This window comes from Tauraco erythrolophus, chromosome 4 (genome assembly GCF_009769465.1).
Source record: "Tauraco erythrolophus isolate bTauEry1 chromosome 4, bTauEry1.pri, whole genome shotgun sequence".
Taxonomy (NCBI): Eukaryota; Metazoa; Chordata; class Aves; order Musophagiformes; family Musophagidae; genus Tauraco; species Tauraco erythrolophus.
Window position 1 is genome coordinate 32598020 of NC_141468.1, and position 18828 is coordinate 32616847.

The following is an 18828-nucleotide window of genomic DNA, read 5'->3' on the forward strand; positions in this document are numbered from 1 at the left end:
TTATGAATGAACTACCAGGTTTTAGTTTTTGTGATGGTTTTCGTTGTTTTTGGTTTTGGTTTTGTTGTTGTGTTTTTTTTTTCCCTATCACTGTCCCTGGTTTGTTTAACAAGGATACTCTTATTTTTATTTTTGACATTTAATATTCATTTCTTTGATTGTCAAATATCAAATTGACTTTCTGTAGAATAACAAACATTATTGACTGAAATAGCTGATGTTTTATTAACAAGCACTTTTTTGTAAACACTCTACGCTTCAAGTGGCTTATTTATCAGAAATAAAAGGCACTTCATATTTCTGAATATCTATTTTAAAGACAGATTTTATAGTACACTTTGAAGGCTGAGGAGTTTTCAGAAACTTTACTGTAATCCTTGCCATACTCTTAAAATAACAAAGCAAAACAAAAACTCACACCCAAGCCTTCCCTATGGGTGAGATGTCATGAGAAACTTGTTGAATCCTGACTGATACAATGTGACACATTCCAAATGCAAAAAGGATTTTACATAGAAATGCCATAGCTCATCATGTTAGTGTCTGTCAAAGAGAGAAAAATTAAGGCTTCATGAGCACGTTGATTACTTTTTCAGTTCAATTTATGGCCCTCTTAATTTTAACAGTGTCATTTGATAATGTAGAAGTTGGAGGACACAAACCAAGTAATTAATGATTTTCTAGTGTTAAGGTAGATGTTGTCAATGTCTCGTGAAGTAGGAGGGAAAAGGAAGGGAAAAGTACTTGTGATGGCAGAAATTTTAACATTCTTCTTTCAAGAAAATAATAAAAATGTGACTATTTATTGATCAGCAGGGCCCAGATATCAAGCATAAAACTATCTGACAGGCTGTCATCTGAGCACTATTTCTGACATGAATTTAGGATCCAGTCACAACCTATTTATGAGCTATCATTTTTAATTACTTAGAAATAGTTCTAATGAGCATGTTTCGGAATTTTGATATTTTAAACCCTTTTCAAAAAAACTCATGAAATAGCGATTAATTTTGACATGATTCTAAATACGAAATCTCAAATGATAATCATCAAATAGGCTTAACCTGGTTTGTGTAGCAGCAATAAATTTAGTTAAAGTAAGATGCAATTTGACACAATAGAGGTTCTGATGTCTCTTTCTTAGTATTTTGTGTCTATGGCACTCAACAAAAGGAACATTTTGCATGTGTTTTGTACTTATGTGAATGAGTATGTATAATGTACTAAAGAATGGTAAGTGGAGACTGAACTTTTTTTTGATTGTCAACTTTGAGAAGATGTTGACTTTTAAAAGAATGTCTCAATTTCTGTGTATGTATATTCTGTGTATGTAATTTCTGTGAATGTACCCTGTCCAGCATTTTCATTAGCTCAAGGAAATGAAAATTAGTGACTAAGAAGTGGTGCTAGTAATAGCATAATACAGGATAGTAAGAGCTTTAAATAAACATAGAGTCATAAGTTTTACTTAACAGAAATTGAATGTATTATAACCTCAACATTTGAAAACCAAAGAAGCATTAAAGCCTCTTTAAGCACTGAAGCTAATAACTGGGGCCAGCTGAAATATTGCCCCTGAGAATAAACCACTTTTATTATTTTCTGCTTTCTAGTATATTTTCTGGATAGTTGTTATAACATATATAATATCTAATCTACAAATTATGTGATTATTTCATCTCTGTTTTAAGGATAATCTCAAATTCTCTTTAAAAAGCCTTGCTCTTTATGATTGAAAACATGACCATAGCAATTTGCTTTCATTGCAGTTGGACAGGTCAGATGACTTTCCTGAATCTTGATGAGGGTTAAGAAAATAACAAGGGAGATAGGACATGCCCCATTAATCTCAATAAAGGTCTAATCCAGGGTGATGTTTTGTGGACAGAGAGTTAAACATTTGTTGAGATGCCACAGAATTTCGCTTTTTGTTGTTGTTGTTGTAGAATCCACCTTTTGTCTGAATTTGGAAATTAATCTGTCTTGGAAATTATTTCTGTATCCCTTGTCATCCAGATTCTGCTTGTGATTATGCCTTGCTTTCCAGCCTCCCTTGTAAAAGAGTGTTTGGGGATGCATAGTGGATTTCCTTCCCATTGTATAGTGGAGTTCAGCAGCAGAGAGTATGGGAATCAGAGATGGGTGTTGGTGGTATCTTCTGCCCAGGGAATGCTACCAGCTAGCAAATAGGAAGCCTTGAAGATGAATAATTGAGGCCAGCTGGAGGTTTCCTCCATTTCTTCGCACACACATAGGAAGGGTAACAGGACTGCCAGAATGGCATCAGTCACTCAGGAGTTGTAACCAGATTTACTGGGGAAGAAAGCATCAGGATCCTATCCAGATACAATCTGTACATAAAAAGTTCCTTGCACAAATGTGTAATAGAGAACTTTACAATAGCTGACAGAGACTGTGAAGAAAGGTGATGTAAAGTATTCTGAGATGTCAGAGAGTGCTGTCTTGCTGTAGAACATAGCAGGTGCTGTGCTGGACTCTGCTGTTGCAGATGTTAAAGGTTATTCTTGTGCAGTATAATTTTGAAGCTCTTGGCCTTTTACTTAATGAATTTGTGCTAATTGGGAATGTTTTCCAGTTGCAGCTCGTGCTCACTGAATTCATGTCATTACTGAGGTTTGGGGAGGAAGTCTTTCTTCTAATTTCAGGATGCAGGTTGTTCAAGAAACTCTAAACTCCCATCCAAAGTTTTGGTGCTATCTACATCTTCCTTTTTTTCCCCTCCCCGATTCTCTTGTGAATCTGGCCCTACATTTGTTCACTTTTCATAAGAACCACACTTTCCCTTACCATTAGATACTAACTTCCATCTTCTTACTTGCTGCTTTTAGAGTATCATAATTTTGACTCATGATATGTCTTTGCCTCATGGTTAAAATCACATCCTCATGTCTACAAACATACAGAGTGGCAGGCTCCAGTTTGAGACTGATTCACTCCTCAAATGGGTTAATGGTGCGTACCACCAGATGGTGAGAATTCTGAGGACAAGGCAGCTTCAGATTCGCCTCTGGCTGTATGTGACTCCAGACAGCTTGGGGACTTAAGTTACTGCAGGAAATTTGGAACAAAGTATGGAAGCCTTTCTTTGCAGGTTTGGGGATGGCTTTTGTCTATTCAAGAATAATAAATGTTAGACTAATTGAACAAGAAAGTACACAAAATATGATTTCAGAAACAAAAAATATATAGTCCTTACCAAGCTTGGACTGGGTTGCTTAAGCTATGAAGTAGCGGGGGAACAAAGATACTACAGGGAGGTTGCCAGACTTCCATTGGAAAGCAATTGCAATGGACATCTTTCCATAACCTTGACCTATAGCTGACAGAAATTTAGTACTCTAAAGAAAGCTAAAAGATGAAGTATTCATAATGTTCTCATTAGAATATGGATCACTTTTTTTTGACTGCTTTGGGTGCTAAGATCCTGAAGCAGAAAAAACAACTCAGTAAACATACAGAACTATATTTTCTTCAGAGCAGACTGATGAAAATGTATCAGATTGTGCTGTCTGCACATGTCACTGCTGCTGTCTCCTCAGCTAATTTCAGAGACAGCACTTGGATCTCCAGGCATTGTAGCAATGATGATGGATATGCAGTCTGCTGCTGACCGAAAATATAATTTCTGTCCCCCAAAAAACTGAGGTAGAAATAAAGGTTGGATTTGCACATATTTTGAGTGAGATTGTGCTATAAAGGTAAGCAATTAAAAATCAATTTTACTTTCGTTGATTTTCTTACTGGAGGTGAAAAAACTCCAGGTAATGAATTAGTTTGAGTGGGGTGAAAGTTTTAACATTTAGGTCTTTTGGATCCTAAATGTGCTAATTCTTTTTCCTGCACCAATGACCTGGCAGTCCTGTGTGGTTATATCATGCTAAAATAGCCTAATAGCTATATATAATCTGAAAAAATTAGTAATTTAAAGGGTTAATAAATCTAGATAATCAGATCACTGGAAATTGTATTAATTTTATTTTACTTAATTTTAATGATGTGTTCAAGTGTTTTACTTGAATATTTAAAGTTCAGCACATGCTTTGCTGAACTATGGCTTGATTGCGACTATGAGAGAATATTTTATTAAATATGCTAGCAACTGGATTCATTAATCTTCCACTACTGTCTTATTCATGCTGTATAGCTTAAGAGCAAGTCTTAATATTTCCTTGTGATAAATATAGCAGTTGATGGTAAAGTAGTGGATTAAATCCGGTTACTATATTTGGCTAATGAGGGAGGTAACTTAGTGGGAGATAGAGTCTCTGACTCAGTTATTTGGTTTATAGTAATGTGTCTCATTATGTAAGCATACATTAAAGAAGGCTAGAGAGCAAGGGGAAAATGGAAAACAAATGGCAAATATATGCCAATAAGAATAATAAAAAATCTTGAAGAGAGCAATGGGAGAACAGACTGTCTACAATCTGGTTTTCCTGTGTCCTAGTGAAGCTGAAACATTTGCATGCCTTTGGAAGATATAGCACAGGACTCTGAAGAAGCCTGTGTCCTTCTGAACGAGAAGGCACAGTGACCAGTAGAGGTTTTCTGGGACATCTCAAATGGCAGAAGGTACCTCTGTTTAGGCTGATTAACTGCACCTCTAATGTAATGGTCCGGAAGCTCCTAAGTTGGCTCCTCCTGTCCTTCCTAGTTTTTCTGATGTCCCCATAACAAAGGGGCACTACATCACCCTGACTGCTGTCTCCTGCCCCTCCTCTGGATCAGTCTGCCTGGGCTGCCAGGTACACGGGCCAGGCCGGTTGATTTGATCCCTCATGTCACTTCTCTATAAAATTACCTTCTACATAAGCACACATTGTTCCTCATTGAGGGAGTTTTCTGTGGAGAATTAAACAATAACCTCATATGTGAGATCTGGCCTTGTAAACTCAGGACTGGGTAGAAGAACTGCAACAGTATCTGATTAGGGATATGAATCTTATTATACTTCTGATTTATTTTTGTGAAGCTTTTTTGCTCAGCTAAACCTGTTACGCCATTATCTTCAGCTTATCGGGAGAGAAGTAAAGAAACAAAATATGAATATGAAGAGGATTAGTTATGTAGGATGTGGATATTATGTTCATGAGTATATGATGTCAATTATTTAATCACTTTCTGTTACAAAGTGAAAAAATAGCTGCATGATTTGAATTATACCGAAAAGCCTTATATTTTGACAAATGTCACAGTATCACAAAAACGCGGAATGCTAAATAATAGTAAGATTGACTAGGGAAAAAAAGAATGTTTTGGAGATCTTTTTTTCCAAGTAAAGTAAAAGCTGGGTTTAGTATCTTTAATCTCTTCTCCATTGCTTTAACAAAAGTACAGAATAAATCAGATAAAGACAAGATGAAATATTTAAGTATTCTTGAACTTATAGGTATTATTATAGCTATAAGGGGGAGAAAAATCTTTGTACATATTTGAAGTATTTATGTGTGTCTATTCTGGTAAATCAGCTTGGGGAGTTTATGTATATACAATTATCTTGATGAAATTTACCATTTTAGATGAGCTCTAGCCATCCTCACACAAAGGCGTCTATTAAAAAGTCTTTTATAATTTTAATAACATATCATGCAGCTCTTCAATGACATTTTGATATCCTAGCTGCTCATTGAATATTTACTCCCCATTGCTTTTCGTAGCTCATATTGCCAACAGCATGTTTTTTGTAAGTCAAACTGTTTCTGTATGCCATTTTAGAAGAAAATATAAGCAAGCCTCACAGTAGGATTTTTTGAAATATTTAGTTAAGCAAAATAGTCTATTGAGCTGTCATCTTTTTAAAGTAAGAGAAAATAAAAATTATTTTATTAGCAGTATTGCATCAATGTCATTTGTATCAGACTAAAGCTGTTGAAATGTGTGGTGAAAAACAGAGAAGCTGTGAGTAGGCTGACAGATCTATTTTCTGAACATGCAAGCTATTGTCATTGAAAATTTGTGAAGAGTTCCCCTAGCTTTAGAAAAGTCTTGCTTTGCCCAGTAACAGTAGTAATAGTGTAATGTGTTTTACCGTTTTGTTTTAATTAAGAGGTATTTTATCACCTATTCCCTTGAATTAGCTTTTCTGGCTACTGCTGGCCACCTTTATTGGTCTTTTATTTTTCTTACCTCAGTATTTGTTAATTACTGTAATGTGATCTTGCCTGACTGCCAGCTATCTGCCAAGTAAAATGTAAGTTAATGAACTTTCCCAAGTGCCTGGGGTCTGCTGCTTCCAGTGCTGTCCGGACACGGTGCTCACTGTTGCAGCCACTCGGGCTGGAGCTGCTCCTAGCAGTGCAGACAAGGCAGCAGCAGGATGGGATGTTCTGCACGGTGTCTGTAGTGTTGACACTTCTCTAAGTTCATAAAAAGCTCTGATTTTTAACCCGTGAGATCAAGTACTTTTCTGAGCTTTTGGAAAAGAGTATGAAAAATATAAATTAGATGCAAGAGGTAAATATCATGCAGGTTTTTTTCACATCAGTTGTCTTGAGAAGAATTTGAGTGTATCTAGAAATTGAAGCCTACTGTTTCCTTCTGACGGTAGGATGACTCCTTCCCTTTTATTTATCCTGAATGAGACTGAAATGTCATCTCTCCCAGCCTGCGCACATATGATCCCAGGCACAGTCGTACTTCTGGAAATTTGGTGAAATTTGATCTATCTTCTTAGTTTGTTTGCTCAGCTTTGCAATACTAGCCACTCGTCATTAGGGCTTGCTTTATGTGTGAGCATGTGGTGGAAACAGAGCAGGATATGCCAGAGCTCTCCCCTATCTTGCACAGAGCATCACAGTACATCTCCTTGGCCAGAGCGGTGCAGGGACACTTCTGTCCAGCTCTCCTGGAAGCGCACAGCACTGCAGAGAAGGGTTGATGGAGCAGAGGGCATGGTTACATCTGCTTGAGCACCAGCCCATGGGGACAAATTGAGTCTGTGGAGGAGTGGCGTGGGGAGAGGATGAGTGCAGTCCCTGGGTAGTGTGTGAGCTCTCGGAGCTGCTCTGTGACTCCTTACTTTGTACTCATTGCACTGTACTGCTCCATTTGCCAAAGCTTTAGAAGGAAACTCTAAATTAATAACACACAGCAGAACAAAACTGGAAATCAACTTTAATTTGTAATATACAGCATTTCTGCTTAGTGTCCTAAGTATTCAGTCAAGAAAGACAGTGCACATAATCAATATCAGTGTAGTAAGCTGAAAAATATCATTAAGCCTGACATTCTTCTGGCTCTGTTTGCACTGACACAAAACATTGCTAAACAGGAATTCACACTGAAGGCTTTTATGTATTCCTGAATAATTAATATGCATAGATTTGAGATATCATTAATGCTTTCTAGGTGAAGTTAATAAATGTGTTTTAATAATTGTTTTCTGCCACTTGGTTTATCAATTCTTAAAATATGAATTTGCAAATATATTACTGCTTTTTAGTGTGGGACACTTTCATGAAGGCTATTAGTACATTTTGTCCTTCTGTTGAGTTACACAACTTAGTGACAATCCTACTTAGTCAAGGAATTTTGTGCATCCTCCAGTGAAATATTACAAAACTTTTAACTATTAAATTGTATTTATGTTTATGCAGCATGCAAAGCACATCGTACTGTGCACTAAGCAAATTCTTTCAGGTTTTTAATTACTAGAAGTCTAAAATAAATAATAGATTGGTTTGTAAATCTTCTTGTCGACCTATTTAGCATAATGTTTCTGTTAATCATAAGCAAGAAAGAATAATTTCTAAGTGCTATACTTACTGAAGATAAAGGAGTAGCAGTGCTGTGTTAAATGCTAAACTCTGTTTTAAAAAGATGTCTTCAGAAAACACAGAAGCAGAAACTGGGAAGGAGTGAAGAAGTTAATTAGCTATAGTGTCCCTTTCAATAATATAGCCTTGACAATTCCAATAAAATGCATTGAGATAGAATTCATAGAAATCTCATAGAATACTTGTATCAAACCTGTTAGTGTGTTTAATTTAGTCAATGGCATTGACAGCAGATTTCTTCATTAATATTTTTTAAAAATAGAGTACTTTATACTGAATTTCTTTAAATCTGCACTATTTTTAGGAATGTAAATTATGATTCAATGTTAACTAGTCTCTGTCTACACATGTAATTGTATGAAAATCTCCTATGTGAAATATATTCTAGTTTCAGTGACCATTTCCTTCCTTTACTTCTTTTGCAACTTTAGGCTTAACATAGACATGTAGACATGATGATAGAACAAAAGAGAATGCAACCCAGTTATTTTGATATTTATCACATTACATTTTTTCAGTTCAATCAGTAACCTGAGCTTTTATTACAATGCAGTGACTGTGCTCACCTCTTCCAATATGAATAGCTTAAATTGCAAAACCGTCTTGGATTGGAGCTGTCACAATTGTTATACTAATTTCAGACAGCACTCTGTGCTAACATGCTAATTTTATTCATTCCGGGAATCATCCATTACATTTGAAATATATTTCTCTGTTTTACATCTTATTTTTGTGATAACGTCTGTGCATATATGTGAATCCCTTTGTAGTGTCTATTTTCACAGTTAAAAAATTTATTAAAATAAAATAATTAATTTATATATTTTTCAGATTTTTTATAATATATTTTCTATGTGAATGAACACTTCTGAATTTGATAACTTTAATAAGGACCTTTACTGATTATACAGTAGCTCTGTGAAAGAAAACACATATGAAATGTTTTATCTGTAGCTGGAGCTACTGCTTCAGCTATGAAACTAATGGAACCGTAATGGAACACTTACTAACAAAATTAATGGGCTGCATTCTTTTCTTTGTCACTAGATCTGTATGGCTCCATTAGGTATGATTTGGTCAGGGACAAGAGGAAAGAATGATGAAGATGCTAGTATTTTGCTGTGTAGTTGAAGGGATTCTGTAACTTTTTTTTTTTTATTCATTAGCTGCTTAGGACCTTGTTATGCTAACCTTCAGTGAACTGATCTAAGTTAAAGAACATCTGCTGTGGTGTGGTTTTATTTACAAAATAAATTATTGATTCTCATCTTTCTGTTATTCTTACATTCATAAAAGAAGGAGGTCAAGGATATTTGTTTCATCTGCCATTGTTCATTATCCCAGATACTTCTACTAGAGGAAGTGGTTTCTGTGGGATTTTACTGTAATCCACAGGATTTTATTTTTATTGAGCTTTTTTCCTGCTACTCCAGTTGATAGTAGTTGTTTTCAAAGTTCAACCATGTACAGAAAATGAAATGTAATAGCAATCATGTTTACTTTCTATTAAAGTATGGATTTCTGAGGAGACTAATTTACTGGGAGAATTCTCTGTGAGACTCTTTTACACCTACAATCTAATATCAAAACCCAGTGCAACAACCTTTCTTGAAGACAAGCAATCTAATTTGACACAAATAGCTATCCCACACTATATATTTTTGTTAGTATTATAGCTGAAACACTACATCGTTGCCTATATATTTCTATCCTGAGGTTTTCTTTGAGATTTTGAGGGCTAAAATATTCTAGAACGTTTTTCTCTTCATTCTTATAAGCCTGATCCCTTTACACACAATTTTCAGCCTCCATGCAAATTTGGCTTTCCAAATCTTCCAGAATTTTCAGTATAGTCAAACTACAGCTAATTGGCTAATAGGATATAGAATCATAGAATAATTTAGTTTGGAAGAGACCTTGAAGTTCATCGAGTCCAACTGTTAAAAATAGGTAGCAGGGCTATGAACTAGTAGATCTGGAAAAATTTATTAAAGCTATATGTCTGCTCAAATGATGCCATCTATGATAACACAGGATTTCTCCATATCAGAGAATTTTTCACCTAATGTATATTGGCACCTTTCAGAACCTCTGTGGCAAGGAGCAAGTATCCAATCAGCAAAATATAGTCTCAATAGACCTCTGCTGCTAAAGTTACTCCCCCTCATCCTCAATGACTTTGTGTTATGAAACAGAAAATTTGAGATCATTTTTCAGATAGGGTTTTTTTTCAGTATTTCTTCTTCGGAAGTATGTTTGTATTCAAGTACTTATTCAAATACACCTTCAGAGCGGATTGTTGTGTTGATTCAATGTTAAAGATTACTACTGTGCTTTATTATTATCTGCCTAGTATCTTTGCTTATTATTATGTTCTGTGACTGATGATATTCTCAGATTTCTTATGCTATTTTATACTTTGCAGTATGATTATTACGGGACCTTCTGTCACAAAATTGTAAAGGTTTCATGTATATTTCATGTTTTTATTGAAATAACTAAGTTAAATTTTGGTCACAATCCCCTCATATCAAAATATATTGTTAGGAAATAATAAAATAGTACGTTTTATTTTATTTTTTTTTCTGATTTTGAATGTATTTATTTTGGAAGTAGAAGAAACAGTGAAACCAAAATGTGTTTAGTAAGATTTCATCAAAATCACCATTTTTATTCAGGAAAAATATGAAAAGAAATAGCGAGCGACGAAAAGAAAGAATCTTTCTCTATTTTGTATTACTTAATGAGAGTTTATGTAGTTTCAGTTAGAAAACCAGCAGTGTTACAGACAGAACTTTACTGTGAGCACAAAGTTGAACTTACTTGTTCTGAGAAGCCAATACTATTTACAGTGTTTTGCTTAGACTGTTAATATGGTTAGTCCAGTTACAATTATATTGCTATTCATACGTCAAAAATTATCAGATTAATGCACAATAAGTCTAATTAAAACACAGTTTAAAAATGTCACACAAACACTTTGAAGCATCTACTCTTTTCTCATTGCTTTTAGCTCCTTGTAGGACCCTTTAGGTCTTCAGGTTGGCAGCACCTGTCCTCCTCAAAGAGATGAGAAAAGGATGTTTTAGTGAGCTGTTGACATCCTGAATTCTTCACTAGGAGGAATGTGATGTTGGTTATTTCTTCTTCCTCACTCTCAGTTCCACTTGGAGCTAATTTAGCACATTTTCTAACATTATTTTTTTACCTTGTTCTTTCTTTAAGGATTGGCAACATCACTTTTTATTTGTATTTATTATATATTTTATTTTACGTATGTTAGTATGTTCCTTGTTATTCTGCACTTTTTTCTCTTGCTAGCCTTAAAACCTTCTTGTCCAGCTCCCCACTTGTTTCTTTTAGTGACCATTGCTAGTTTTTTTATAAGCCTGTCTTTATTATCCTGTGCCTATAGTCCTGTACACCACATTATGTTAAAGTCATAAATATTTCATTATGCACAGAAGAATTACTTTTTACTGCGTATTTAAAATCTTTGATTATACCACAAGATTATGAAAATATAAACAAATATACGCAATACTAGCAAAATTGTAGCAAATTAGGCAATAGTCACTGATTATTAGAAAACCTGTTGCAGCTAAACAAGCTAAATCAAAACTCCAGGCAGATAACGAAAGTTCAGACAAAGCCTGAGAAATTAGTCCTGAGGCCTTGCAGAGCTGGTACAAGGTCTATAGCTTGTTACTAGCAATGGCACTACTAGCTTACAGGGCTACAATAACAGCTGAACAAACATTCTTCCATTGTTTTTTGTCTCCTTGTCATATTGTTACTCCTAATTAGCAAAGCAACTAGTTAGGAAGTCTAACTTTAGAGAAGGTTATAAAGGCCTGGGTTTTTTGGTTCTACATTGCTGTTTCTCAGGTTGTATTCAGAGGTGCTGTACTTTCTTGTTTTAATGTTGATACGGAATTGGAAATCTTGGCTGTTTAAGCCAGAGCAAAATCACCAAAGGTTCAAGGAAAAAAGAGGCAAAGAGAAACCTGTAGGGAATGCTCCTAATGTAAAGCAAGATCATAACTAGGAGCAGCAGTACCTGAATTTAGCAGGTTGGGTAGACTTTGCATGTCCTGAGAAAGCTGAGAATAGCCTTGTTAGCGTTGCATCCTTATCTGGACTTTTCCTTTTCTTGAAATCCAAACTGAAGACCTGGATTTCCGTAGAAATTTTGATGTGCACCGTTGTATGCTACATCTACATAGGATTCTTGCACAGTCTGAATGCTGCTTTTCCTATTGTGATTTGGAACTAGAAAAGGCATCATACTAAAAGACAGTAAAGGTGTCAAATGGCAAACATAAGAAGAGGTGGAAAGTACAATCTGTAAATCAATGAGTATTTTAAAATGACATTTTTGGAAATGAGGGAAGTGATAATAATATAAGTATACAGTAATCGTAGAATCATAGAATAGTTTGGATTGGGAGAGATCTTTAAAGGTCATCTAGTCCAGCCCCTTTGCAGTGAGCAGGAACATCTTCAACTAGACCAAGTTGCTCAGAGCCCCATCCGAGCTGTCCTTGAATGTTTCAAGGGATGGGGCATCTACCACTTCTCTGGGCAACCTGTTCACCACTCTCATTGGAAAAAATTTCTTCCTTATACCTAGTCTAAATCTATCCTCTTTTAGTTTAAAACCATTAGGGTCCATTTATCCCAACCTGTTAGGACAGAATGAGCAAGATAGTTGTAAATACTGCTGCAGATAGCACTATCAAGCTTAGGCTTATCTTTCCCTAATGCAGTGCCAAAACTAATCAGTCTCCATACAACTAAGATACTAACAATGAGCAGACTCTGAGGAAATATGCTTTTATCACAGTAACAGTGTCAAAACAGTATTATTCATTCAAAAGTTATTTTGCAGATAAAATTGCTATGTTAACAGAATGACTTCTCAGTGGTTCAATTAAATATTCAAAGATTGGGAAAAAAAAAAGGATTAATACCTAAACAGTTCAGATTGGAGAGAATAGTATGGATTCAATTCAATATAACGTCTGTTGTTGCCACAGCAAGAATAATAAATAGATCATAATGAGAAATAAAAACCAACTATTTAGATTGCTGGCATCTCTTACTCATGTCTGTAAATGAAATATGTTCCTCAAAGAATCTGTGTCTGTAAAGTACTGATTTTTCTTGTAGTTAAGACAGTGTTTCAAGGGGGTAGACTTATCTTCTGAAGCAAAGAGAGTAAATAATGTCTGTAAGGGAGATGATTAATCTCTTTTTTTAATAGATTATTTCAGTATTTCACTGTTGCAATAGAAAGTGTAGCCTCTCAGTTCACCCTTTGTCCATATCTAACCTTGATGAGGATAAACACATTAACAAGGGCAAGTTATTCTCTGTGAACAATTCTGTTCTTCCTCAGTGAAAATCATGGCTGCTGTGGTAACTATAGAATAATAATAGGCAATGGACTAAAGTTATTAAGGTTGTTTGCAGAAGTAAAACATCAAGGTGCTTTTAAAGTGAGCTTTTAACGTATTATAAAATAAACCCTATAGCATCAGTGTCATTTGTTATTTAGTAAAGACTTCCATCACCCAACAATACTCATTTTTCCTTTTTAACACTAGTCATGTTGTCCTGTAAATCAGCTTTATAGGAAGGATATTTCTTTATTAGTTTCAAGTCAGATGATGGTCAGTAGAAGTAATCCCCTGGGCAAAATTATTCCCAGCTTCAGCTTCAAACAAGTTTTGATTCATTTATTATATTCTCAGTCTGCTTGCAGACCTCCTACTGACATCAGTAACAAGTAAAGCACTGGGAAAAACACAGAGCTTTGAAAATGGGATGTTATTTGTGTTTGAGAAGAGTATTTTAACATTTTTCTCTGTACTAATGCTGTCACATTTTATATGCAGTGGTAGGGTTTGCTGTGGTTTTATGTTTCTGCACCAGCCTGTAATGTGTGTGCCATCATGCTGTATACTCAGGGAACAAATCCCAGTGGCAATATTACATTTGCAGACCGTTCTATGGGATAATTAAGATAAAGGATATTGTGAATTCCATAAATATCCAACAAACTACACAGAAGACTTAAAAAAAGGAGCTAAATCCTGTCAAAACAAAGTTGACACTTAGCTGCCTGTCTTTTGCCTAAATGGGGGAAAAAAGCTGCAATAGATCAAGGAAACAAGTGATACTTGCATGGGATCAAGCAAGTGAAATATGATGCTAGACTGCAATTTCAGTGATCTACTTTGGATTCTTTTAGATATTGTGGGTTATTAAGTAACCAAATTGTATTCAAGTAATTCAGCACCTGCTTCATCAAGCTAGAGAATATGGAATTAGATATAGACCACTTCAGCTTCACTGATTTGATTATGTAGTAGAGAGAGACTGGTGAATATACATTAATCCTATAAAATTAAATCAAGAAAATTAGCTGAAGATATTCCTAGGGACCTATTTGGTGTCTATTTGCATAAAATGCTGAATTACCTGCTTAGTGAAATAACTTTTTTTTTTTGTGATGAGTAATGGAATGGAACTGAAGAACTGAATTGACATGAAAATTAAAGCAGGAATGTATGGGTTCAAACTGGAAATCCATTTGACTCCTGGCTCTGACAACAGCCAATACCAGATCATTAGAGCATAAGAACAAAACAAGTATATAAATTTTCCCTCAGTGTTTCCTAATGTGGAGAACAGAGACTACACTGTTACTTTGTTTATGTTCAATTATGTGTGATGGACTTTGCTTCTATTATTATTTTCTGAACCAGTTTGTTATTCTTTTCTGGTGTCTTCAGTATCCCATATAATATATGCAGGTGTGATGTAATCGTGCACACTCTGAAGAAGCATTTCCTTTTTGTTGGCTTTAAGAATTCTTTAAGATAATGTCATCTGATGTTTCTTCATTCTTATGAGAAATTATGACATCATTTTGATGTATTGAAGTAAAACATTAATGAAGTAAAATTATTGAAGTAAAACAATAATAAATAATAAGATGGCAAAGCATGTTTACAAAATGTAAGTAGTCCTAGAATTTCAAAAATATTTGATCTGTAGATGTCTTTGAAATAATTCTATCAGAAATACCTTTTAATTCTCAAGTAAATATTTATGATTCACAGTAATTTCCCTTTTTGGTTGGAGACAAAATGGAATTTTGAAGAACTGTGATAAACAGAAAGCACAGCATGTTTAGAAAAGCCACTATCCTAGTGTGGTTAGTGTATGTAGCTCAAATCTGAGACACAGGTTCTGTTTAACTTATTCAGAATAGATACTTGAGTCTTGTTCTTTTGTACTCAGAATAACCAAAAGCTTTCAGTGGATCATAGAATGCCTCACCTGTTTTAACCAGCTGTTTTTCTTGAACCTGACAAAACATTCCTGGTTCATGTTTGTTACAGTCAATACATTTCAGCAAGCTGTTTTGAATTCCACAAAATGCTTTATCAAAAAAAAAAAAAAATTCCTCTCATTATATGCATGAGAAACTCCTCATGCATGCAAATTTCTCTGCTTTGTATTCTCCAACTACTCTAACAAATCATCCTGTGCTTTGTGTTTTCCACATTTTATTTCCAGTATTTAATAATCTCTTTTGTTTATATTATTTTGGTTATAGGTTTCTCTTGGACTTCTACATGCTCGAGCTACTCATATCCTCTGGCCTCCCCAGCGCTGGCAGAAGTTACAGTCGATGCTCCCTCCGGAGCGCAAACCACTCCAGAGAGAGCAAGAGTGATCTAAATGTTCGGGTAGAAAAACACTGAAGTTTAACCAGGAAGAGCTGCACTGGTTATACCATGACCCGTAAGAGCTTTGTCAAGTGTGTTTTAACATCAAGTACCATATCAGCAAATATATGTGACATCTTCATATTAAGATGCCACCTTAAGTGTGAAGTCTTTTGGGTTTTTCGTTTGTTTTGTTGTTTGATGTTTTTTAAAAACCTCAAACAATAGTGCATTGTGCATTATTTTGGTTTGAAATAATTAGTTGTAGGAAGTTTGAATGCTTGATTTTTCTGGGAGCAGTAAAATATTTGACTTGTTATGTCTGTACCTGTGCTTCCCTGGATAAGACATTATTAAAACCTTCAATAAAATATTTTAATCTTTTACATTCAGCTTGTTTGTTTATTAACTGAATGGAACTTTTATTATTATCATTGAGCGCATGTAAAAAAAAATCCAAACCTGTAATATGCTTTGGACTGTCCTGTAATTTCTAATACTGCTGAATTGGTACTTATGTAGCTGAAAAGTTAATCATATATGCCATAATTTTGTTTTCAAAAATCTAATGAGATTTTTTCTTCTAATTATTAAATTGAGTACATATTACTTATTTTTAATTTCTCTTTCAGAAGCATTTTTTAGAAACATTCCTTGTATATCTTGCTGAAGTAGATATTCAGTCAAAATATACAAATTATATTGCAGTAACTAGTAAATTATTGTTAGTATTGATTGCCACATTTCTTTGAAACTATGTAATTAGATTATAAATACTGTATAATTAATACTATAAATATATAATTAACACTATAAATACACTCTGTGAATAAGCAATAAAGCTTCTGCAGACATTGTAAGTGAAAAGAACTTGAAAAATGACACATTTTCAGCTGCAAATTAATATAAACCAGCTGATTTTCATATTTATTGGATTTTACTTCAATGGGATAGTACTTTAAAAATTTAACAAATCACACAAAAGATCTTTAAACATTTCAACTAAAATCATGCAATTATCAGAACTTCAGATAAGATGAAAATAAGTCTATAGCTCTTTGAAGACACACATCTGTGTATTGGCTAGATGAAAAGTTCAATCACAGTGAAAACTCTCTATTACTGTCTAACCTTCTTAAACGCTCCAGCTCTTTAGACTCTCTGAACACTTTACTGTCTACATGTCTCATGATCTATCTTTATTCCAAAAAGCTGTTCCATAAGTCTCTGAACTCATCTTAGTTAAAACTAATGCAGTTTCTTTGGGTGTTAATTGCAATAAATTCATGGTTATTTTGACTGGCATAGGGTGATTGAAAATAGTAGTTTGCAATCTTTTAATTTTTTAAATTAATTAAGAAAATTGAAATGAGTTCAAGAAATTTACTGCAGTCATAACTAATTTTGGTGACAAAGAGACCAACGCACATCCATGAAAGGAGAAGAAAGTGACAAACATAAAAGGAAGTGGAACAAAACAAGATTAGGTCAGCTTTATTTCTCTCGGTTGTTCAGATCTTCATTTCCTTTCTTTCCACAAGTCCATTTCCTCATCCTCTGAAGTATCAATGGGGCAGCAGTTCTTGCATATAGTGACAAGCTGGAAAGTTTGGTTGGCTGTTCTGATTCACCAATGTGTTTTCGGCAAAACCAGTGCCAGGAAGTTACCAACAAAAGCAAAGGCATTGGTTCCTCAGTTATTATTTTAATTATATTTTTATATTCATGTTGTCTAAAGATACAGCGAAATATGTCTGCATCAGCTACGTTTCCAAAAAGATTCTTTGAAGTTCCTTAGGATTGTGGAGCTTATTTTCTAATGGAGAAGAAAGATCCAGAAATATATGAGAATAAAATTACAGATGAGCTAGAACCAAGGGCTGCATGCAAGCTCTTAGGGGTTGCCAGATATTGCAGCCCAACAGGGATGAGACTGCTACAGGTCTGTGTCCCTGGGTCCACCAAGCAGCAAGGCCAAGCATGCATTCCCCTTGGGCACACACAAACACATATTATGTTACATCCCTATACGTGTGACTGGCCACCCATCGATATAGACAAACCCACTCGGTACTCACATAAAAACTAATGGCACCAGTGACCTCATCCTGTTCCTCTTGCTGGCTGATCAGGAAGAAAATAAGTAAGTGGGAAACATATGCAAATATATACGGTATGGATGTTTCCAGCATCAGACATCCATTTTTCCCAGTATACAGAATTCTAGTCTCCTCATTTGCTGACATTTGCTGTACAAACAAGCCCTCCAGACACTCTCTGATGAATCCTTGTAGTAACTGGATTTAGATATCCCGTCCATCCAGGTGCTTCCAGTAGCTGGACCTGTATCCTTACTCTCCCTATGCACACATCCGCACACAAATGGATCTCGCAATCGAATCGAAGTCTCAGCAGCTGGCTGGGAGCCCATGGTGCCTCTGTTAGTCAAAGCGATCTGTGGTCTTGCCTCTAGGGACACCCTCACCCCACTCTCCAGGTCATGTGCCCCACTCACTGTCCCACCTGGTGCTGGCCAGTGTCATTCAGTGACAGTGCACCCTCATCACAGCCCATACTGGCACCATAGCCTGTACTGGCACCATAGCCTGTACTGGCACCACAGCCATGCAGGCCTCCCACTCTGGGTCCATCCCAAGCACTGGCACTCAGACCCTCCCCACACATGCCCAGGGAGCCCTGCACCCAGGAAAATCACTAGAAATGTACTTCAATGATATGATGAGACAGACTGCACTGGTCAGGCTCAGGCATCAACAGACCACTACACGTTTATGTGCGATGGACTCCTTTCATACACGTCTCTCTCCATTTTCCACACTTGATCCTGCCTAAACTACCCTCTTTTCCCTCACTTTGGTCCCCTGGACATCCCACAAGAAGTCTTACACAGTACTGAAATGCTCTACCCTGCACCCCACAGCAAACCCCAAAAGCCTGGGCAGTGTCACCAGTCTGTGGGGCAACCCTGAGAGCCTCTCCACTGACTCCTGGTGTCAGTAGCCCAATCCCCTGGCTGGTGCAGAGGCTCAGACCTCTGAGTGACTTATTGAAATCCGCCCACCATCGTGCTTCTGTGCTCTTCCATGGCTGTGAGGATGAGACTTTCACAGCCTACTGGCTCCTGTAATAGCTGCAGAGGATTAAGTCACGGCATTACTTGGCTTCTGCCAGCTGCCATTGCTCCTCTGGGCTCCTTTGTCTGTGTAGAGACCAGATCTTTATCAAATAACCTTATACAAGTTCTGAAAGTTTAAATGTCTCAGGTATTC

At 35.8% G+C, this 18828-nt stretch overlaps 1 protein-coding gene across 1 annotated transcript in view; it reads left to right on the forward strand.

Moving 5' to 3' along the window:
• IMMP2L (inner mitochondrial membrane peptidase subunit 2) overlaps positions 1-15546 on the forward strand; it is a 501527-nt gene extending 485981 nt beyond the window's left edge. The window contains exon 5 of the mRNA XM_086610796.1: positions 15427-15546. Coding sequence (XP_086466922.1) covers positions 15427-15546 — 120 coding nt within the window. The remainder of the gene's footprint in view (positions 1-15426) is intronic.
• Positions 15547-18828: the final 3282 nt, after the last annotated feature.